Genomic DNA, 23475 nt, shown 5'->3' with positions numbered 1-23475 from the left:
GTGCAGTTAGAGAGAAGGCAGTTCTGGATGATAACCAAGTTTTGAGTGACCAAGAGGATGATGGCATTGTCAGCCATGACAAAGGAGGATGGATCTGGCATGGGAATCAATGACCATGTAAGTCTCTGGCCTGTGTTATATGGGAAGTCAGACTAGATGATCACAGTGGTCCCTTCTGGCTTTGGAATCGATGAGTGGAGAATTAATGCTATTTGACAAGGAAGATGGCAGAAGTGCAGGAGGGTAGAATGATGTTGTCGTGAAGGAAGTCTGAGTGACCATGAGACTTTCTTCAGAGACTTTCAGAGCCTGGGAATAAAACCAGAGAAAGCAGATATTGGGGGTTGGTGAGATGGAGTGAATCAGGATGGTGGAGAGTGCAGAAGGAATGGAGACATTGAACATCTTCATGAAAGAGAGGGAGGAAAGGGCAGAAAGTGGGTATTAGGTTGAAAGTGTTTGAAAAGTTGTGGATAATGGTGGGTCAGAGGTCACAGAATGACTAGGTGCGGGCAAGGGGGCAGGTGAATGATGATGCAGGAGACTTGGACTAGATTGGAGGAGTTAGTTTATTTAAACATTACACCTTAAATTGTGAAGTACACTCTTGAAAAGTCTGCATTTCAGGATGGACACCCTACCAGTCCTATCAAGGAAAGGCATTTTGGCCAGAAAAGAGCTGGTGGATTTGTTCCTCCCTGGCAAATGTGCTTTTTTAGTCAAAATCCAGTGCCGTATAATTGCAGTCCCTGCCTTAATATGTATTTATGTGAACCTAAATACATGTTGAAGCAAAAGGCCAGCACTGTCTCAGATTCAACTTGATTTAGTTGGGGATTGGTCCTGCTTTGAGCAGGGAGCTGGACTAGATGACCTCCTGAGGTCCTTCCAACCCTGATATTCTATGATTCAGGACTGAGGGCCATTACATAGTCCATTGCACACTCCTCAGATAAAGATTTTAGCTTGCTCCCAACCTGTACTTCATTAATACTGGTAAAGTGCCATATTCTCTGAGTTGTCCAGTACACCTGAAGAAGCGGTTTATAATTTGCATTTTAGAAGTGATTCGTGAAATACATTGAATTGCTGTGTTTGCAGAAAGGTCAATTCAGAAAAATAGATGGGAACCTTTAGGAAGGAGCGGCATTTGAAGTATTATTGCTGCTCAGGGCCATCCAGTGTAGATCCAGGTGCTGCATATTGACACACATCTTTCCATTCTTAATGTGGCTTGAGGTTGTGAGACTTCAGAAGCTGGAGTGAGAAATCTATTGCTTTAACCTGTGTTCTCAAACAATTTCAATTGTATTCATAGCGCATGATAAACCTGTCTGAGTTGACGCCTTACATCTTGTGTTCCATCTGCAAAGGTTATTTTATAGATGCCACGACCATTACAGAGTGTCTTCACACATGTAAGTATCCGTGTTAGCCTTTTTAAGAATTTAGTTTCAAATTTAGAGAGAGATCAGCTACCAAAACATCATGAGTGAGATTTTCATGTCCTCACAAATGGGAATTGCCTGTCTAAAATGACTGTATTTGCTGAAAGCAACAGAGGGTCCTGTGGCACCTTTAAGACTAACAGATGTATTGGAGCATAAGCTTTCGTGGGTGAATGCCCACTTCGTCGGATGCATGTAAAGGAAATTTCCAGGGGCAGGTATAAATATGCTGGCAAGAATCAGTCTGGAGATAATGAGGTTAGTTCAATCAGGGAGGGTGAGGTCCTCTGCTAGCAGTTGAAGTGTGAACACCAAGGGAGGAGAAACTGCTTCTGTAGTTGGCTAGCCATTCACAGTCTTTGTTTAATCCTGATCTGATGGTGTCAAATTTGCAAATGAACTGAAGCTCAGGGTCCATAAACAAATCTAGTGTTCTGATGCATGGATCCAAACTCTGCATCAGTTCCACCGGGATTTCATCTTCTCCTGACTGATCGTGCTGGGGGTTCTGCCTGTCTCCAGCACTCGGGACCCTGAGCTACCACCATCACCTGGGAACCCCGACCAGCTCAAGCCTCATGGAAGTGGTGAGATCCCCTTCTTTCACTCTCTGTTTTCTTTTCTACCTCAGGTTTTCTATATATGACTTTTGTAACCTTTAATAATGTAACTGTGATGTTGGTTTAGCCGGCTCCTTGTGTAGTTATCACTATTATTCAATAAATAACTTTTATAGTTAAGCTGGTTGCTTCTCCCCTCCCCCCCCCCCCCCCCTCCACTACATAAAAGGATAAATGGACACAAGTCAGATATCAGGAATGGCAATATACTAAAACCTGTAGGAGAACACTTCAACCTCCCTGGCCACACAATAGCAGATGTAAAGGTAGCCATCTTACAGCAAAAAAACTTCAGGACCAGACTCCAAAGAGAAACTGCTGAGCTTCAGTTCATTTGCAAATTTGACACCATCAGATCAGGATTAAACAAAGACTGTGAATGGCTAGCCAACTACAGAAGCAGTTTCTCCTCCCTTGGTGTTCACACTTCAACTGCTAGCAGAGGACCTCACCCTCCCTGATTGAACTAACCTCATTATCTCCAGACTGATTCTTGCCAGCATATTTATACCTGCCCCTGGAAATTTCCTTTACATGCATCCGACGAAGTGGGCATTCACCCACGAAAGCTTATGCTCCAATACATCTGTTAGTCTTAAAGGTGCCACAGGACTCTGTTGCTTTTTACAGATCCAGACTAACACGGCTACCCCTCTGATACTTGTATTTGCTGCTTATTCCTTACTCTGGACTGAGGGCTCTTGAGTATATCTGGGAGATCAACAGAAAGTTTTTGTCTGTAGCAGGCCCAGAAATGCCTGTTCAAGATTCCTGTATTTTCTGTCAGGATTGGCCAGAAGCTGTGGTTTATTTAAATAGGTCTGGTAGCGTGGTTGAGGATCGCACTTTATAATGTTCCAAACAGCCTTTCCTCAACCAAACATGCTACTAGAGAGATTCAACTTGTCTCACTGGGGAATAGAGACATCCTTTTCTCAGCCAACTTCTGTTGCTGACAGAGGTCCATAAAAGCAGAGAAATCAACTTATAAAATAATAGGCCAAAACTATTAGTAATTCACCACTAACTTGTAGCAGCCAATGAGGTTGTTTGCTGTTTGAAATACAAGGGAAAGCTGTACAATGCCTTGAAAAGAAGAATGGGTTAGGGCAGTGTCCCCTCTAATTTTTCCCACGCATGTGTGGAATGAATTTTTTTTTTATGTGCACCAATATGGAGGTAATGGGGGGGAGAGGGATGAGGGGTTCAGGTTTGGGGTGCAGGGGGGGTGAGGGCCCCAGCTAGGGGTGCTGGCTCTGAGGCGGGACTGGGGATGAGGGGTTTGGGGTGCAGGCTGCCCAGGGGCTACAGCATGGAGAGAGGACTCCCCCCAGCTCTCTTTTCCCGCAGCAGCAACTGGGCTTGGGGGTGGGGAAGAGGCGCCTCTCCCCCAGCCACGGCAGGTCTGTGCCAGGGCTAGGTTGGGGACTGGGGGAGGAGCGCCTCTTCCCCGGCTGTGGCAAGTCCGGGGCAGGTACATGTTGAGGCCGGGGGAGGGGTGCCTCGCCCCCGGCAAGTCCAGGGCAGGTCAGTGTTGGGGCAGGGGGAGGGGCGCCTGGCCGCGGCAGGTCCGTGCTGGGGAGAGGCATCTCTCCCCGCCGCAGCCCTGAGCCCCTGCACAGAGCTTAATAGGCAGCTGCGCGGCCACGCAGCTTAGAGAGAATTTAGGATTAGGGTTAAAAATTCACATCAAACTGATGCTGAGTTTAAATTCACTCTAATGTGAATGTCGCCAACATGTGAAAAGTTTACATAAAAATTAAATTGACTTAATTAATTTTTCTTAATTTATTTTCATATACTTGCTGTTGTCTGAGCACTGTCTCAAGCTAATTACTCCTGCATTATCTTCAGTAAACATTTGCTACAATATAATGGGCTTTTCCATTTTTTTTCTGTACAGTCTGTAAAAGCTGCATAGTAAGACATTTTTACTACAGTAACAGATGTCCAAAATGCAACATTGTTGTACATCAGACACAACCTCTTTATAATATCAGGTAATAAGAGTATCTCAATTATTGGTATTACTGTATTTTCGTTTATTATTTTACTGTTAAAGAAACACAGGTTTAAAACATTTTTATTTACCTGTAATATTTAGATTTTTGTGTTTGTTTAGAGTGACCTGTAATCGTTGATTATTGCAGCTGAAAGAACAGTTTAAAAGCTAATTCACTGTATGCCCTATACTCTTTTTGTTTATCTACATTGTATTTAGTTTTGTCTCTCGTCACTTTCATTTTCTGGTTCTTGGTCAGTAGCAAAATGCTGCTAGTGATGATGAATCCAAACCTTGAAACTTAATCTTCCGTTTGGTTTTGTATAACTTTAACAAAATCTATATTGCGAGCCTAAGATACTTGAGGATAGCTTTGAAAATATACTGCAGATTTCTTCTTCCTTCTCTGAAGATGCATTTTCAGCTTAAGTGGTTTGTTTTCCTGAGATGCTATAGCCAGGAGCTGAACGCAGACAGAGTTCGGTGCTCTATCTGTCATTTTCCTGTTGGTGTGTACTGTGTTCAGCAATATATTTAGCTCCTCTACAAAAATGTTATGATTAATCTAAGTGTTTTTATATTGCACCCAAAAGATGTCAATATCTGTTACAATACGTTTTTTTAATGTATTAAATATTCAGTAGCTTATTGTGCGAATGTGTCCTGCCTAACTAAGGATCATTCCCTCTCTTTTTTTCTTCTTGTTAGGTTGGATCGACAGTTACAAGACATAGTGTATAAATTGGTTGTCAATCTGGAGGAGAGTAAGTCTGTTTTCACTTCATTACCACTCTGGTGTCCTAATAAATAGGAAGGACTTGAACGGACAAGCTGGTAGCCATTTCAATTCAGAACACTGTATTTCCACATTTCAGCTCCTGAAAATGGTCAAACTTAAATGTTTTTTGTAAAAACTAGTTTTGCGTTGTCCATAAATCCTACTAGCCACACAGATTGGTGTTTGTCAGGCTGCTAAGATGCTATTACACACAGTCCATGAACACACTGAAACTTCTGTCCTCTGACATGATGTAGGTCACCCACTATAGTCACTATGATGGTGACGGTAATGACTAGGAGGGTGGTGAAGCACTGGAATGGGTTACCTAGGGAGGTGGTGGAATCTCCATCCTTAGAGGTTTTTAAGGCCTGGCTTGACAAAGCCCTGGCTGGGATGATTTAGTTGGGGTTGGTCCTGCTTTGACAGGGGGTTGGACTAGATGACTTCCTGAGGTCCCTTCCAACCCTAATCTTCTATGATTCTATGATTCCATAATTAAGATTTTATTGAGATTTGTAAAATCCTTGTATACCAGTTTTAAGTAATTGCATTTAATTTCCAGGCCTTCTGCACAAAACTTTGCACACTAACTCTCCGGGGACAATTGAATGTTCCATAATATCTTTTTCCTGACGGGTTTATTAACATTGGCAGAGGACAAATTTTAAAATGCTCCCTCTTTGAAATTTGGACCTCACAGTAACTTGTATGTGGATTTTTGTATTTGTTTTTGTTTTGCTCCCTATATCTAAAGAACCACAGTTGCCACAAACTCCAGACATCATGTACACGCCTGCACATTTTTAAATATAACAAACTAATTCCCCTAATTCATCATAATCTCATTTAGTTCCACCAAGAGTAGCTCCTGAAACAGCCTGGTTCTGTAAATTACTTCAGTTTTCTAATGCTGTGAAGTCCCCTTTCCTGACTTACCAGATCGGCTCCAGGCCCCTTCCCCACTATCCTTGATCCTATGGAGCCAGTGAGCAGTTTGGGCAGCAGGGAGCATGGGGAATGAGCTGGGGTATGAGTAAGGAGAGTGGCTTAGGTTCCTGAGTGCACAAAGCATCATTGAAGTGGGAAGTACTTCAAGTGCTGTTTAGTCATATAGAAACCAGGTGTCATGATTTTGGAGTAGCTGTACCACTGACCCCCTGTGTGGTCTACTCTTAAGTTTCAGGCCTCTAGCTGTCACCTCTCTCTGGTGAGGGACTCACCTCCTTCTCACCAGGCATTTAGGCTGGCAACCCCCCATTGCACTTCATTGTGTTTATCCCAGCAGGTCTGACTAGGAGTCCAGACCCTGCTCTTTGCCTTTTCTCCAACGCCACGGACCAGCGTGTGCTCGAGTTACCAGTAGCCAAACAGCTCTCTTAAAACAGAATACATTTATTTATGGACAAAAGCATACTGAGAAAACATACGATAAGGTCTAAACACATACTAAATGTACCAGAAGTTGCTAGTCTCCCCCGTGGGGGAGTCTGGCAGGTCAGTGTTGTTCCAACCCTTTAACAGGATTGGGTCCCTCTTTGGACAAAAGGTCAGGTGTGTTTGTTGAATCAAAAGAAAGGCCCCTCAGTCAGTTCAAGCTGCCCTTTCTCTGCATCCCTTGAAGCTGGTCTGAACCAGTATATCTAACACACGCGCTCTGGGGTGGTATTTCTCTGGAGCTCTTTACAGTCCCAAAGATGGCAGTCATCACCCCCTGCTGTTCTTAGTTTCTGGAGGAGTTACGGTAACTTTCTCCATGGAGAATACAGTCCCTAGCTCACAATGATACACAGAACCTTTGTAACATTAATACAGTAGTCTCCAAAGATGCTACATGTGGTTGCAATATCTGTCACACTGAGGGCTTGTCTACTTTACAAAATTAAGTCCATTGGCGTTAAGTCGATATACAGCCACCACAGTAATTAAAGGGGTGGTTCATGTCCACACTTGCACCTTCTGTCAGCAGTGCGTGTCCAGCAACTGAAGTGGGGCTTTGTGGAACACTGACAGCTGGAGCCCGGCAGCCCTGGGGCTGACAGCTTCAGCTGTAAGCACGGGGCTCACAGCTGGTCTCCCCAGCTGTTAGGCGTGTGCCAGGCTCAGAGCTGGGCCCCCCTCCGCCCGACAGCTGAGCTTCCAGGTGCCGGATTCACAGCTCTGAGTCTGCCTCCCACCCCCTTGCTGATAGCCCCAGCTGTGAGCCTGCACTGGGCTCAACTTCACAGCAGGGAGCCTGCCAGGAGTGAAATTGACATTCTTGTCAGTTTCACGGCTGCTATTATTTCACATTTTGGCTCCAATTGTCAGCCTGCAGGGAGCTCAGAGCTGGAGCCCCCTCCCCCTACCCTGGGGCTGTCAGCCCAAGCTGTCAGCCCCATGTGGGGCTCGCAGCTGGAGCCCCCAGGCTCCAGGGCTGACAGCTGGAGCCAGAGAGAAAATGTGAAATAATAGCAGCTGTGAAACTGACAAGAATGTCAGTTTCACTCCTGGTAGGCTCCCTGTGGTGAAATTGTACCCCCTGTGGCTCACCGCAGCCCTAGCCCTAGGGGGGAAGGGGAGGAGCATCCGCTGTGAGCCCTGCTGCTGCTTCCTGGTGAGGGATTTGGGACGAGGGGAGAGAGCTTGAGCTTGGGTGGCCGTTCTCCCCACCACCAAATCCCTCACCAGGAGGTGGCAGCAAGGCTCTGGGCTGTCAGTGCCGCAATGGGGAGAGGCTCACAGCTGTGAGCCTGTGCCCTGGGCTGTCAGCGCCGGGCGGGGCGGGCAAGGCTCCAGCTGTCAGCCCCCTTGGGGCTCATAGTCAGCAGCTATTGTAAATAATGCAGTGTCTACACAGACACTGCACTGCCCTAACTACATCGACATAAGCTCTATGCCTCTTGTGAAGGTGGAGTTATTATGTCAGTGTAGCGGGCCACTTAAACAGCATTGTAGTGTAGACACTGACATAATTAGGTCGATGTAAGCTGCCTTATGTCAACCTAACTCTGTAGTGTACCAAGCCTAACCTCCTTCTCACCTCATACCACCTGCCCAGCTTTGCTTTCCCCCATTCATCTGAGTGCTGCTGTGAGGAACTGGATGTGTGCATTTTGGTTGGTCATGTTAGAACTGAAAGGGTACGTGCTGAAGAGTCTGTGAGTGTATTTGGTTGTTATGATGTTTGGGGGTGGTAAGGCATGTGAGTTGAGGCTGGTGTGGATGTGAATGGCGGATTAGCTGATGATTTATAGAGTCCTGCGCAGATACACATTTATATCTGCAGATGTAAATCAGTATCTGTGGAGCTGCAGGGCTCTACTGGGAGCCACAGCAACGAAAAGAGCAGCACATGGGGCTGCCGCTCCCAGCAGCCATTGCTCGCACTGGCAGCTCCTCCAGCATGGCTGTACCGCTCCCAGCCCAGCCCTTCCCCAGACAGGAGATGCAGACCACTGCATGGAAGGGACTCCTGTCTGGGAACATGCGAGCTGCTTGAACACATAAGCGCGACCATTGACAACTGTCGGTGAGCTTGATGTCCTCCCCAGTGGGCAGGGCTGGGGGCAGGGCTGCGGGCAGGGCTGCGAGGGGTACAGCCATGCCAGAGGAGCCTCTGGCGCGGGGTGCTGACTCTTGGGAGCAGTGGCCTGTCGTGCTGCTCAGTTTGCCACTGTGGTTCCCGGTAGAGCCCTGCAGCTCCACGGATATAAATTTGTATCCGCGCAGGTCTCTAATGATTTATTGGCTGTTCAATGAGTGCCTTGATAAGGAATTCAGTTGAGCAATCTGAGCTATAAGCCAACAAAGGTGATGGTGTGGTGGTAATATAATAATTTTCAAGCATTGTCTGCATAAATGCATGTGACCATTTGCCATCTGGGTTATCTCTCTGGAATGCTTTGAACGCTAGTACGCATCATGGATGATCATCTACATCAGCTTGAAGCGCCATTAAAACATGAGCTCTTTTTGCATATCTACAATAACAAAAGTCCACAAACTTTTCAAAGCTGTTGGAGCAAAGTAACTGTTTCTCAGGTATGATTAAGATAAGGAATAGTATGCAGCATTTGGTACAAAAATAAAGTATTTTGTGGCAATTTTCCAAGTCCTGGTTATATTCGTTAATAGACTCTACAGTACTAACTTGTTGCACATAATCTAATATAATTTGTCTCTAATATGAAACACTAAGGGGGCTGCTGTCTCACAGATGCCTGGGAAGCCCCTATTAATGATAATTGGAATTGTTCCAGTAAATTCTTTAAGCAGTTATTGGAAACTAGACTGCCAGGTATTGTATTTGCCATAGGTAACAAAGCCAAGCTTACAATGTATTTTGTATTTTTTCAGGAGAGAAAAAGCAGATGCATGATTTCTATAAAGAAAGAGGTCTAGAAGTACCCAAACCTGGTGAGTTTATAATTACTTTACTTTGGGGGAATAAGTACAGTATTACAAAAAGATAAAATTTTAAATATTTCCTAACAGTAGTCCTTTCTTTTTGTAATAGTGGTTCACTATTGGAAGAAATGCCACAATGATCTGAACTCTCAGTTTCAAGTTACTGAGATTTATTTTGAATTGTTTTGGTTTTGTGTGTGCATGTAAAACATATATCATGACCTTTTAGATATTTAATAAAAACTAGGGATGGTCTTACAATGTGAAAATGCAACAAATAACTCCCAGTACTACAGAGTTCAGAAATGCACGGTATTTTGTCTGTGACATACTAATTGCTACTCACTTGAATAATCTTCAGTCATTTATCAGTCAAGTCCTTTTAGCTTTCTCTGCTTGTTTCTCTGTACATAAAATGAAGATTATAGTGCTTCTCTACCTTTCTAGGGTATTATGAAGCTCAATGAACTAATCAGAGACCCATCTAATGAAAAGAAAGGGTAAAAGTACAAAGTGTCTTTTCTGATACATTATTATTTTGCGAAGATTTTAAAACAGATGTATAGAACACCTAGAAGATTATGATATGGTAGAATCTAGCCAACACAGCATCTTCAAAAGAAAATTGTCCCTCACTAATCTATTGGAATTCTTTGACTATTTCAATAAAATAGTATGCGTAAGAACTGGTAGGCATAATTTATTTGGATTTGCAAAAGGCCTTTGACAAAATGTCCCTCACGAGAAGCTACTAAAGAAAATAATTAGTCATGATATGTTCTGAGGCATAAGCCAACCTCCAGCTACTGGGGTTTAGGAGGAAATTTTGTGTGGGCATGATATTCTATAATTGCCCACTACAAGGTTTCTTCCTTTAAGTAGCTGGTTCTGGCCCTTACTTGAAATAGGATATTGGACAAGATAGATCATTGGTCTGATCCACTAAGGTAATTCCTATGAGAATGAACATAACTGAAAACATCTGAACAAACATACAGTATCTTCTGTGCTTCAGGATTTCCCAGTCAATGCCACCTCTTTGTTTTCAGGGTTTTAAACTCCTTGAGGTAGGGGCTGTTCTTATTTGTTGTGTGCTGTGCAGCCATAAGCACATTATCGGCACTCAACAAATAATCTAAATTGTCGTTGGATTTCAGCCTGTCCCATTGCACGATGCATAGTTTGTCTAGAACCAGGAAAGATGTATGTGTGGTGTGCGTTTTTATCTCATTAAGCGTTAATTAAGGTAAGAAATAACTTAAATGATAAGGTAATTAAATTATTATATAAGATCTTTAAAGCTGCTGTTAGAAGTTGAAAGATACTTGTGTAAGTGACTTTTATGTCCCATTGTGACATAAACCACTGTTCAGAGAGACAGTATGCTGTATGGTAGGAAAATACCATTATTGGCACTCAGATAAAATATGTAGTTTTTAGGAACTGAATTAATGAAAGTCATAGTTGAGCTGTGTGTGGTTATGTCTCATTGTTTGGCTTGTATATCACATACAGTGCACTTCAGCAGCTGATATATTTTTTGGTCACTTTGATTTCTTTAGCTGTCCCACAGCCAGTCCCTGTGAGCAGAGGAAGACCTCGGAAAGTCTTGGGATCAGTGTTTCGAATCCCACCAGAACTTGACGTCTCACTGCTTTTGGAGTTCATTGGGTGAGTCAAACAAAGACCTGCAGCAAGTTGTGTAAAACTGTAAGAAAGAGTGTGTGAAATGTGAGCATCGCACTTGGACTTTGGAATAACTGTAATGGGAGGGTTTTTTTTTTTTAAAAGTATCTGTCTGGTGGTGACGGGGTCCCCGGGGTGCAACCTGAGCCCTCTGTTCTGCCAGCTTGGGTTGCTTCTTGCACTGTGATGCAGATGTCAAGCTACAAACCTCTGACAGTCACTGCACTTACACAGCCATCCACAGGCAGGGACACGCCCAGCTGTGTTACATGAATGATCTCCCAGCCACTCATGGAACTATCAGTTTAGAGGCTCCAGCCAGTTCTCCCCAGTCTTGTACATCAGAACTCCTAGAGTCATAGACTGTATCGTCTTGCACTGGTCCGAAGCCTGACCAGTGTAAGTTCATTACTTAGTTCTTCACTTCTTCATAGCACAGTGGACATGCACCAGCCTTTGTAACCAAAGCTGAGATTTCCCAAGCACTTTTGACAAACTCACTGGTAAGGCTAAAACATTAAAATAAGTTTATTAACTACAGAAAGATGGGTTTTAAGTGATTATAAGTGGTAGGCATAAAGGTCAGACACAGTCACCTTAAAAAAATTAAAAGTAAACACACATTCTAAATCCCTAAACTTTTAATCTAAGCAAGGGTTGAATCAAACAGCTTTTCTCACCCTGACAGATGTCACAATCAGGTTACAGTTCCTCAATATACAGACTGGGCACCCTTCCAGCCTGGGACCAAACTCCCTCAGTTCAAAGTCTTTTGTCTTCCAGACATTCTTCCAGGTGTTGAGTTGGGGGGGAGGGGAGAGAGGCCAAGTGATGATTTCTCTCTTTTTATACCTTCTTCCAACTTGCTAGAAAGATCCTTGCTGTAATGTGTGTTAGTCCGCCCCCACGGCATACGTGCCTTCTCCGAGAAGTCTCTAGGGTAGTGGATTATATGTTGATGAGCCATTAATGCCACCTGACTATTGATGGCTACTCCTTTGTTGTGACTGAAAGGCTGGTTGTGGGTGTTCCCAACCTCACAATATATTTCAGTAACACATCTAATAATATTTCATAACTTCACATACAATGATAGCACATATAATCCAACAGGATATTAATGTTCAACAGATCAAGCCTTTTAAAATGATACCTCACAAGGTATACTTTTATACATTATTTTCTTCCCATTTTAGAGACGATGGGTAGTTCCAGATAATTGATTGAGGCTGGGTCTCCCTTCCTCTCCCTCCCCCAAACCCTGTGGTTGGCCGGACAGAAATGAACTCATGGTGATGTTATGCTGCTACTCTGACACTGGCCATTCTGGGACTTTTCTCATAACTAGGAGATTGTGACTGTACGTCATTATGTGCCCTCTGCTTGCCACAAATAATATTGTATCCTAAAGATAAGTTACCAGGAAAGGCATCCAAAATGCAGGCTGGCACTCCTAAGTTTCCTAGGGAACAAAGAAATGATACAATATACACTGAGACTGCAATGCTAATGTTCTGGGCAGTGCAGTACGAAGCTAAATCAAGATATAGCACATAAAGATCAATCATCCAATTACAACAGTAGAGTGGCACCTCATTCAGACACTTGGCATCTGGGGTCCTACTCGTGACTTGCCCTCCAGCAGCTACCTTAGTTCAACACTGTAGACTTACCTGGCAGTCAAGTATCCCCAGTTTAACACTCACATGCATGTACTGCTTCGAAGCGCACTGTAATTTTAAGAGAACCTCTCCATAGGGCACAGGCTTCTAAGCTTTGGGGCTGAAGGGCTGTTTTGTCAGCTTGCCAGGAACTTGAGGCCTACAAGTAATTTGCCTATGCAGGGCCAGACAAAGCAAGTGGCAATTTGGTAACAAGGGAAGCATTTTTTTTGTAATATGTCTGACCCAAAAACAAGCAGGGCAGTGAGAGCTCCATTTCTCAACAATTAGGCAGGGCTAGTAGCACTGCCTATTATTAAGGCTGCCCGACACTATAAGACTCTGTTTTCAGTTGCTTATAACTTTGCCAAAGCTAAATAATTTGAGAAGAAATTTTACATGCCAGGTGGTCAGGCTGATTTTTTTTTTTTTTTTTTTTTTAAGTTCAGCCAAAACAGTTCACCTGTTTCTGAGAACAGGGCTGGGGAAAATCTGTTTTGCGCATGTTATAAAAATTCTTGATACCATGTCGACTGGGAGCTAGAGAGGAAAATGGGTGGGGACTGGGAACCAGTTGGCAGGCAGGGGGTAGAATACTGTGATCATAGATCATAGAATATCAGGGTTGGAAGGGACCTCAGGAGGTCATCTAGTCCAACCCCCTGCTCAAAGCATGACCAATCCCCAGACCGATTTTTGCCCCAGATCCCTAAATGGCCCCCTCAAGGATTGAACTCACAACCCTGGGTTTAGCAGGCCAATGCTCAAACCACTGAGCTATCCCTCCCCCCTTTTCAAGCAGAACGTGAAATTTGGTGGTTTGGTGGCCTATGCACTAGGGCTGTGCCTTTTGCTGTCCCCATGAAAATACCCCCAAATTGGGTCAAGTCTTTGAAAAACCACAGTTCACGTATGCTCAGTCGAGACTTCTTATTTATTTTTAGCAGCTAAAATCTCCAAAGATTGTGTCCTCGTTGCACATACTCCATCCCCAAACAGCTCCAGTGTGTGACCAGACCAAGCATGCACCATCCCCGCAGAGCCAACTGATTGTGCTGTAGGCCAGGACTACAGGGGTGAAGCAGACTTTCCCTGTAATGGGTGTTCCCAGCTGCTCAAGGCTGGAGTGGGGCCAGGCACTGGAGCTGAGAGCCGGAAGCCTGTCTCTTCTGTGCTCGCAATGACACCCAGGCAGTGTGGACGAGGAAGCCATCTGATCTGAATGCAAAGGGGACAAGAGATGGACCCATGAGAGGGAGAAGAATAGATTGGGACAGGAGTGGGGAGGAAAGAGAAGCTGGAGCTAAGAGACAGGGGAGGTTGGTACTGGGATCTGGGTGGGGAGGCTGGGAATATATGGGCAAGATGACTGGGACTGGATGTCAGGGGAGGGATGCTACGACTGGGAGCTAGAGAGGAAAATGGGTGGGGACTGGGAGCCAGTTGGCAGGCAGGGGGTAGAATACTGTGATCATAGAATATCAGGGTTGGAAGGGACCTCAGGAGGTCATCTAGTCCAACCCCCTGCTCAAAGCATGACCAATCCCCAGACAGATTTTTACCCCAGTTCCCTAAATGGCCCCCTCAAGGATTGAACTCATAATCCTGGGTTTAGTAGGCCAATGCTCAAACCACTGAGCTATCCCTCTCCTCCAATGACTAGATGGGGGAAGAATAGGACTGGTTGGGCACAAAGACTGGGACTAAGGACTAGGTGAAGGGGGGAGACAGATCTGACAAGGAGCTGGGAGTGAAGGGGGATAACTGGGACTGGCTGGCCAAAGAGACTGAGATAGATAACCAGGGACAGAGGACACCAGGACAAGGAGCCAGGAAGGCAGGGGGATCCTACTAAAATTGGATTAGGAGACCAAGGACGGAGACTGGGAGCCAGTGGTTGGGGAGGGAGAGCCAGGTCGAATGAGGAGCCAGGAGGCAAGAACTGGGACTGGCTGGGCAAGGACAGTGGGACTGTCTGAGGGGAGAAGTGACTGGGACTCGGACAGCAAGCCCAGAAGGAGGATTGGCTGAGCAAGGAGATTGGGGCTGGGATGAGAAGCCTAAAGAGTGGAGATTGGATCAAGGACCCAAAGGTGGGAAAGAGACAGCACTGAACTAGGGACAGGTCAGAAGGAATGAGACGGAAGGGGTAAAGCTTGCGGGGGCGGGCAAATGGGCATAAGTGTTTGTGCCCACTTGACACTCCCTTCCAGAGTCTGGAATGGAACCGAAGATTCCTGAGTTTCACCATAGAATCATAGAAGATTAGGGTTGGAAGAGACCTCAGGAGGTCATCTAGTCCAACCCCCTGCTCAAAGCAGGACCAACCTCAATTACATCATCCCAGCCAGGGCTTTGTCAAACCAGGCCTTAAAAACCTCTATGGATGGAGATTCCACCACCTCCCTATGTAACCCATTCCAGTGCTTCACCAGCCTCCTGGTGAAATAATTTTTCCTAATATCCAACTTAGATCTCCCCCACTGCAACTTGAGACCACTGCTTCTTGTTCTGTCATCTGCCACCACTGAGAACAGCCGAGCTCCATCCTCTTTGGAACCCGCCTTCAGGTAGTTGAAGGCTGCTATCAAATCCCCCCTCACTCTTCTTTTCTGCAGACTAAATAAGACCAGTTCCCTCAGCCTCTCCTCATAAACCATGTGCCCCAGCCCCCTAATCATTTTTGTTGCCCTCCGCTGGACTCTCTCCAATTTGTCCACATCCTTTCTGTAGTGGGGGGCCCAAAACTGGATGCAGTACTCCAGATGTGGCCTCACCAGTGCCGAATAGAGGGGAATAATCACTTCCCTCAATCTGCTGGCAATGCTCCTACTAATGCAGCCCAATATGCCGTTAGCCTTCTTGGCAACAAGGGCACACTGTTGACTCATATCCAGCTTCTCGTCTACTGTAATCCCCAGGTCCTTTTCTGCAGAACTGCTGCTTAGCCAATCCGTCCCCAGCCTATAGCAGTGCATGGGATTCTTCCATTCTAAGTGCAGGACTCTGCACTTGTCCTTGTTGAACCTCATCAGATTTCTTTTAGCCTAATCCTCATATTTGTCTAGGTCACTCTGGACCCTATCCCTACCCTCCAGCATATCTACCTCTCCCCCCAGCTTAGTGTCATCCGCAAACTTGCTGAGGGTGCAATCCATCCCATCATCCAGATCATTAATGAAAATGTTGAAAAAACTGGCCCCAGGACCGACCCCTGGGGATACCAGCTGCTAACTAGACATTGAGCCATTGATCACTACCCGCTGAACCCAACGATCTAGCCAGCTTTCTATCCACCTTATAGTCCATTCATCCAATCCATACTTCTTTAACTTGCTGGCAAGAATACTAATCTGTGTGGCAAGATTAGTAGTGCTCGTTTGTTGCAGAAGTTGAAAGGGGTGTGGTGAATGAGACGGGATTTCAGGAAGAGACCGGGTGGTATCCTGGTTAAGGCAGTTGAATACTGCCCTGGTAAATTGGATTCTATCCCTATCTCTGCCAAAGACTTTCTCTGTGAGGCTGCACCAGTCACTTAAAAACATCTGTTCACAGGTGGTCACTAGTTATTTGTTCCTTGTTTTTCTGGATGCCTGACTGAAGACCCAAGAGTCTGATTTGCAGAAGTGCTGAACGGTCACAACGGGAGCTGGGTTTTGAACATCTGAAGTACTATAGTGTGCAATCAAGTCTGGGGTGTCTCAAAGTGGGCACCCAAAATTTGTGGGTACATTTGAGCTTAATCTCTGTGCCTCAGTTCCCCATCTGTAAAATGGGGCTAATGACCCTTCATCTCACAGGAGCGTTCTGAAAATAAATTAATGTTTTTGAAGCATTTGGATCCCATAGTGATGAGCACCATAGAAAAGTCCATGAGGAAATTAGAAATTCTATGTGCAGAGCAAGGTCTGAATATTTTGTAGTAAATAAAGCTTGGGGCCACATTGAACAATGAGAAAACAATATATTGAATAGACAACCTTAATTCTGGTCTCTCCTAGCTTTTGAGTGATTGACTTTGCAAACTTAATAATGTTCCTTTTATCTCATATTTTAACGTGCTTCTCTATCATAATCAGTGTGATATAACAATATACATTCCACTAGCGCAGTCCATGCAGGTTCCCATTGACTTCAGGCCCATCCCATTGCAAGATTGGGACCTAAGCTTGATAGAAAACATTGCTGTCTTATACCACAAGGTGGCAGAGACAATCTGCACAGAGCGTAAAGTGACAAATGGGTACCTTTACATTCTTTCCAGCTCAGATAGTACATTGACAAATGTTCACCTTTCTGGATATATAAAAATGTAATTGGTAACTTGCAACTTCTTAAAAACTGGAATACTGTTCTAGCACAAAATGTCCTTTAAAGGCAACACATCAATGCTACAATTTTTTTGAAGGAAAGATATGCTTTTGAGAACATAGGTAATGGTTAATGACTATATAGAAAGCTTCTTGACACTGTCTGGCCTTAACTGTAAAATAATTTGCAGTTTGGGTTAATTTTAGAAAAGTAAATCTATTTAAATTAGCCCCTGTTTAAGGCTATGACATTAATTTTTTTCTTTGATTCTCAGCAGATGCATTTTTCTTTTATCAATTTAAAAGGACCTTTGTGAGGCAATTTAGATCCCAAATTGTGTGTGTGTGTGTGTCTTGATTGAATTTCTTTTTCCGCGGGTTTGGTTTTGAAGCTTCCTTTCGAGTGTTTGCAACTCAAACATAATAGTTTTATGCAAAACTTCAGTACACAATGTGAAACTGACCAGTTTGGTTTCATTGACTATACTGAGTGAAGTACAAAAAGTAAGTAAATAGCAAAAAGAGTGAAGACTTAAACTAAAGCAGCAACAACAAAAACACTCTTTTGGGTTCAGTAATCTAAGGAGCCAGCAAGAAAAGTAACAGCAGTAACAAGGAGCGTTTTTTTTTTTTTTACGTGACTGTCCTTTTTTTTAACCTTTGCTCTTAAGCAGATGTTTAAGACTTGCAGATGTTGTAAAAAATGTTTTGCTTTCCTCTTCAAAACTTAACATCAGAAATAACTTGCCCAGGAAATAGAGGGAGAGATTATGAAGTCTCAGCGACTAAAGAAAACTTTAAAAGGGTTGGGTCAACCAGCCAGAGTTTTTACATTAAAAATTTGCTCCCGAATTACTTGTATCATTTTCTCAGAGCATGTGAAATGGTTAAATATTTTCTGCAGCAGTGGAAATGGATCAGAGAGAGCCACTCCTGGAACGGAAATGCTTATCACCATCTTTTTTTCTTTTCCTTCTGATAACTTTATTCTTCAGTCCCTTTTAAAATCATTCTGACTGTACTCTCCTGTCCAATCTCAGACACACATACAGATAACAAATAAAGTGAGGCATTCTGGAAGATAAAATTCTAGCCTGTGTGATTCTGTCCCCACACCTAGGAAAAGGCAGCTAGTCTTTTAAAATACATTTCAGCAGCTGATTGTAATGCTGGTTTTATTCAGCTCTCTGTCTCATGGTAGGCACATATTGGAGATGGTGATACCTAAATATAGCAATCTAAAGCTTCACGCTAACACTTGGTCCGTGTAGGCATTGCAAAGACATTTTTCTCTGTTACGTGTATGTGGTCCGTAGCAATTATAGTCAATAAACATTCAATGGGCAGTGCTTGATTCTGCTTCTTCCAAGACAAACTAAAAGTGCTGCATTATTTCTCTTACACATCCTTAGTTGACACACAAATAATGAGACCTGAGGAAGTGGGCATTGTTCATGGTGAAAGCCATCCCTTTTAAGAGATTTTTTAATAGGTAAAACTCTGTTGGCTTGTTTTTCCTGTGTTGAACTGTTAGCTGGAATTCTTCTCTGCCCCACCCTCACCACCTTAAAATGTACAGTATTGTGCTGTTGTCCAGACATACTCCCTGGACCAGATGATCAGCTGGTGTGTTAACCAGTGTAGCTCCATTGAAGCCAGCGTAGCTCTTGATTTACGCCGGCTGCGAATGTGGCTCTCTTTGGGGGAGAGGGGATTGGCCAATTCTTTTTTGCTTTCATCTGAAGCATTTGGTATTATCCTTCTTTCCTAGATAGTGTCTGTACTAATCAACATATTTGTACTATTCCTGGGGAATTCTGCACCATTGTGCATGTGCAGAATTCATGTCCCTTGCAGATTTTTTTTTTCTCTGCAGAATATAGATTCTGCTGGAGAGGCGCTGCAGCTACACCTTTTGCCCACCGGGGGCTGCTGTGGCACCAGAATAGAGGGCAGCCAACCAGCACAGAGGCTGCATTCCTCACAGTGGGGCCAGATGAGGAGTCACAGGACGGACAGAGAGGGGCACACGGGGTTTCTGGGGTTGTCACAGACTGGGGCTAGTGGGGGGGACAGACTGGGGCATGGGTCAGGAGCTAGTAGGGTGACCGCATTGAGCCAGGGGCTGAATGGGTTGGGGGGTTCCAGGGCCACATGGGGATGGGGAGGGGGGAGTGGATGCAGAAGGGACACATGGGGACAGGGACGGATGTGCCTGCCTGAATGGGAGAGACTAAGGGTCTGCGTGGGGGAGGCTCCCCAACTCCCTAACAATTCTTCACCCCCCGCCCCAAAAAAACCCAAAACTGTCCATACTTCTCCCACCCACACCCAGGTTCACTGCCAGGCTCCTTCCCAGCAATTACTTCCCTCAGCTCCTCTGTTACCCTTGACTCCCCCCAAACCTTTGCACTACTTTTGAGGGGTGCGGGAAATATGTTTCTGTATTGTAGTTTAAATGAATTATTACTCAAAGTTCTGTATTAATATACCTAGTAAGGAATCTATTTGTCAAAAAATATATATCCTGGATCTTTTTTTTTTTTGGTCTGTATTGTTAGACATACTTGCTGACAGGTATTTTGAAATAAATTATCAGAATAACTGAAACTGGAATGGTTATATTGTGTTATTTTGACAAATAAAATATGCAGAATTTTAAAATATTGTGCACAGAATTTTTAATTTTTTGGCAACAAATTTTTTATTTTTTTGGCGCAGAATTCCCCTCGGAGTAACGTACTCTGAAAGGTCAATGTTTAGGCCCAGAGATCTCTACAATAGTATGAGGTGCTCTGTCAGTACTATTGAGCACTGTCTGTTAGGAGCTTAGATACCAGTGATAAGCACAGTATAAATACCTAGACAGCAATGTTTGTAACCTTTGGAAGACATTTTTATTTTTCTAGTTATCCATGCTATTTTTTTGTTCCAGACCACTTCTAAGAAAGTTAGTGTTATATCTGATAGTTTACAGTATATATGAGATTTGAGTGTGTTATTCTGGCTTATTTGTTTTCTTTTCACTTCAGAGTGGCAGATTTAAATATGAAAAAGATATAAAGGGTTTATTTGACAGGAATGCAATAGAGGAGAAAAAGGACCAACTATATAAATGCGATCTATTTGTATTTCATTTATCATTAGGAATTCAATTAAAAGGAAATACCTTGGTTGTGGTTTTTTGGTGTGGTTTTTTTTAAGGGTATTTAATGCACCAAAACTGTGTGGTATGATTGTGGCTTATTGATTATAGTAACTTGAGGTTGCTAATAACCATGTCGCTTAGAGATATTATTGATTGTTAAATTTTCTCTTGTCTTTCAGAGCTAATGAAGGCGCAGGGAATTTTAAGGTATGGATGTGACTTGAATTTATTTTCCTATACATTTCATTTGGGAAATTTGTATAACTTTAATCCTAATTTAATTTAGCTCATCCGGGTTTGCCTTGCACTAGAAGTACACCTGGACACACAATCTGGAGTTTACCCAGTGGAGTATAAAGTGATATTGGGCTACATTGTACTTTAAAATCCATCATTGCATAATGTCACAGGGTGTGGCAAGAAGAGAGACTACAAAGGCAGGAAAATAATATTTTAGTATGGGAGAATGGAACATAATAAAACTGACTAGTCTTGCTTGTTGCTTCAGGCTCTGTCTCTGGGGGACGAGTGCCCTCATTGTCTGTGCCTTTAGTTGGAATTCTGCCCAAGGGAGTAGTCGTGCCCAGAATGTTGCAGTTTTTTGGGGTTTTGTTTTGTTTTTAAATCTCTGATTTGTTCTGGAAGAGGTAGTTTATAATGTGTGTTTGTGTACTTATCAACCAAGAGGTAGTAGTCTTGAATTCTAATGTATAACCGCAGGAGGAAGATGGAAGGCACAAAAAAAATACTTGTGCATATTTGCTAGGCAGCTAAATAGACTTCCCTGGTCAGTTGCTAGTTCACTCTCACCTTGATCTCTCTGTTAAAGACATTAATCTCTTCTGTGAATGGAGGTTACTAAATTGGAAAAGAAATACAGCTCTGCAGTATTGCAATGTAGAGTGAACGAAAACTTGTTCCTACTGTGCCAAATCAGTGTAGTGTCACGATGTGAAACTGCCCATCTCTTGCTGCCTTCTCCATAATTTGGCAGGCTGTAATTAAGGATGTGCAAAGTGTATAATTTCAGTATGTGAATAAATACCTTGGAAACAGGCTCTATTCAAGCCAAGCAATAGATAAAACTTTAAATTATGTAGTCACATATTACATTTTACCTTTTATGGCAGCAGGATGTTAGGAATAAAAGGCTGTGGAACAACACAGAGTAGCAGATTGTAAAAGAGAAACTAAACATGGGTACGTTTAGCATTGAGATATGCAATCTTAATATTTAAGAATGGGAGCAAACAGCATTTTACTAACATATTACATATAAATTGTCTTAATTCTTTCCCATCCTTTCTCCTTTGCCTCATCTTTATTTTTAGCTGCATTGATTCCTGTCCAGACTGCAGGCACAAATATGAATAGGTGCAACGCAGGTGCAACTACTCACCTTTGTTATGATTTATTAATCATTATGATAGAGCTTAATCACCAACTGAGAACAGGGCCCCACTGTGCTGGGCACTCTACCAACACTGAAATGAGATTGTCCCTGTCCCAAAGAGCTTAGCTGAGCCTACAATTGAATTGTGAATGTAGATGTAGTGAATGAGAAAGTAATCGGCAGAGAGAAGGCTGCCTTCCTGAAAATATCTCCAGCCAAGTTGCTTTCTCTACATTGTTCTCTCCGCCTCAGGTGGTTTTTCTCCTCCTTTTTTGTCTCCTGCATTGTTTCTGCCCCTTACCTCTGTTTCACCCTCATTCTCTTTGCCTTCGATTGATCCCATCTCCCCATCAATTCTTTGCTCAGCCTTCTGGATTTGAAGAGGTGTACATGGTTTCACGGTAGATGTAACATTAGCTTACACATTTAGTTTAAAGCAATTCAGCCATTTTAATGGCACAGAAAAAAAATCTCCGGTACTGAAAAATGTCCATATGAGATATATATTTGTTCCCTATAATAAAAACATTTGTAAGGGGCACTAAAAAGTCTAAAACATTAGAGGGAAATAAAAAACATTTACTGAGGCTGATGTGCATGCACAGTGAGCACCTTCCATAAGGAGTTTTCCCTCATTTTCATTCTATGTTTCTAAGCTATGCAGATGGCACCTCTTAGTTCATATAATGGCTTCAGAGGAAGCTGTTCAGATGTAGGCACTGAATACAGATTAACTCCCACTAGAGTTAAATACATTTTATATTATTAATACATATCAACAACATACATTACTTAGGTATTCAGAGATTATGCAAACCTCAGCTACGTCTGTCACTTAACCTCCTGATGTGTAGTTTCAGAGCCAAATAGTTATGTCAGTGTCATGATTTTTCCCTTTGGGGACAGTACAGTTTGTATTTCTTTAGTATTGAAATTGGGGGTGAGAAATTAGGAGTCAAATCAAATTTGACCCAAAGGTTAGGTTTCATGAAACATTATCTTACAACACCTGAACTGGTCCATGAGAACTTGTTTGAGCTGAGAGAAACTGCAAAAATAAATTGCATAGGCAATAATAGGTTTTGATTTTTAAAACACTTTCTATTTTAATAATCTAAGATGGTGTTTGTGACATAGGTAAGGAAATTGATTTTTTTTTTTTGTAACCTGATCCGACCCCTTTTTAAGCCATAAATACGGGGTTCCAGTAACATTCTGACTGAAACTCAGCTTTAATTCAGAAGTCTTCTACAAACACTGAGTTCCAGGTTCTGCCAGCTTTTATTCACCATGCGCTGTATTTCACAAGTAGTCCCACTGGTTCCAGTTGGACTGTTAACAGACTAAGATACTAACATGGATGAAGGTGGCAGAATTGGGCCCTGAATGATCTCAAAGAATCACCTTCAACTCCCTTGAATATCTTTACTGGTTGTTTTTCTACATCACTTTCCACTTCCTTGCTATATCATTAATAGGCCCCCATTTACTTCTCTGCTTTCATTTCCTCCTCTTCCCTTCTTCCCCCCCCCCCCATGCTCTTATTCCACTCCCCGCACTACCTCCTTTCTCACTCTTGGCTTCATGCTTTTCTGCTTCTTCCAGCCAAGCTAAATCTCCATGTTCAAATCTCTCCTTCAGACCCATTTTTGGTGAAATCTCTCTACCTGGATTCCCTATCAGCATTGTCCCCTAATCACCTTCCTGCTGCATTATTCTCCTGTATATCTGAGTTAGATTGTGAGCTCCACCAGGCAGGGGACTTTTTTTAACATGTTTTGTGTGTTCTATAAACAATGCTCCCATTCGTACTGTACACCAAACTACAATAGCATGGGCCAGCAAAGTAGTTCTGACTCTGTTTCTGACTTCTAGGCGTTGTTGTTTGAACATGCTAGCTATATTATTACAGGTGGAATAAATATTTGTGTCTGTGACTTAAGTCAGAGTAGCTTGGTCCTTCCTGTTCGTTGTACTCTTTGTATTGGGAATATGGCTTGGCTAGTAAATCACAGCCGTCCATAATTTAATGTAAAAAAT

The 23475-nt window shown here is 43.2% G+C and overlaps 1 protein-coding gene across 1 annotated transcript in view; it reads left to right on the top strand.

Moving 5' to 3' along the window:
* PCGF6 (polycomb group ring finger 6) overlaps window positions 1-23475 on the top strand; it is a 53137-nt gene that overhangs the window by 2208 nt on the left and 27454 nt on the right. Inside the window, exons 2-7 of the mRNA XM_065407967.1 lie at window positions 1319-1418; window positions 3972-4068; window positions 4779-4834; window positions 9187-9246; window positions 10800-10908; window positions 20222-20249. Coding sequence (XP_065264039.1) covers window positions 1319-1418; window positions 3972-4068; window positions 4779-4834; window positions 9187-9246; window positions 10800-10908; window positions 20222-20249 — 450 coding nt within the window. The remainder of the gene's footprint in view (window positions 1-1318; window positions 1419-3971; window positions 4069-4778; window positions 4835-9186; window positions 9247-10799; window positions 10909-20221; window positions 20250-23475) is intronic.

The sequence above is a fragment of the Emys orbicularis genome, chromosome 7 (assembly GCF_028017835.1).
Source record: "Emys orbicularis isolate rEmyOrb1 chromosome 7, rEmyOrb1.hap1, whole genome shotgun sequence".
Taxonomy (NCBI): domain Eukaryota; kingdom Metazoa; phylum Chordata; order Testudines; family Emydidae; genus Emys; species Emys orbicularis.
This window is presented reverse-complemented; position numbering and strand designations above follow the sequence as displayed.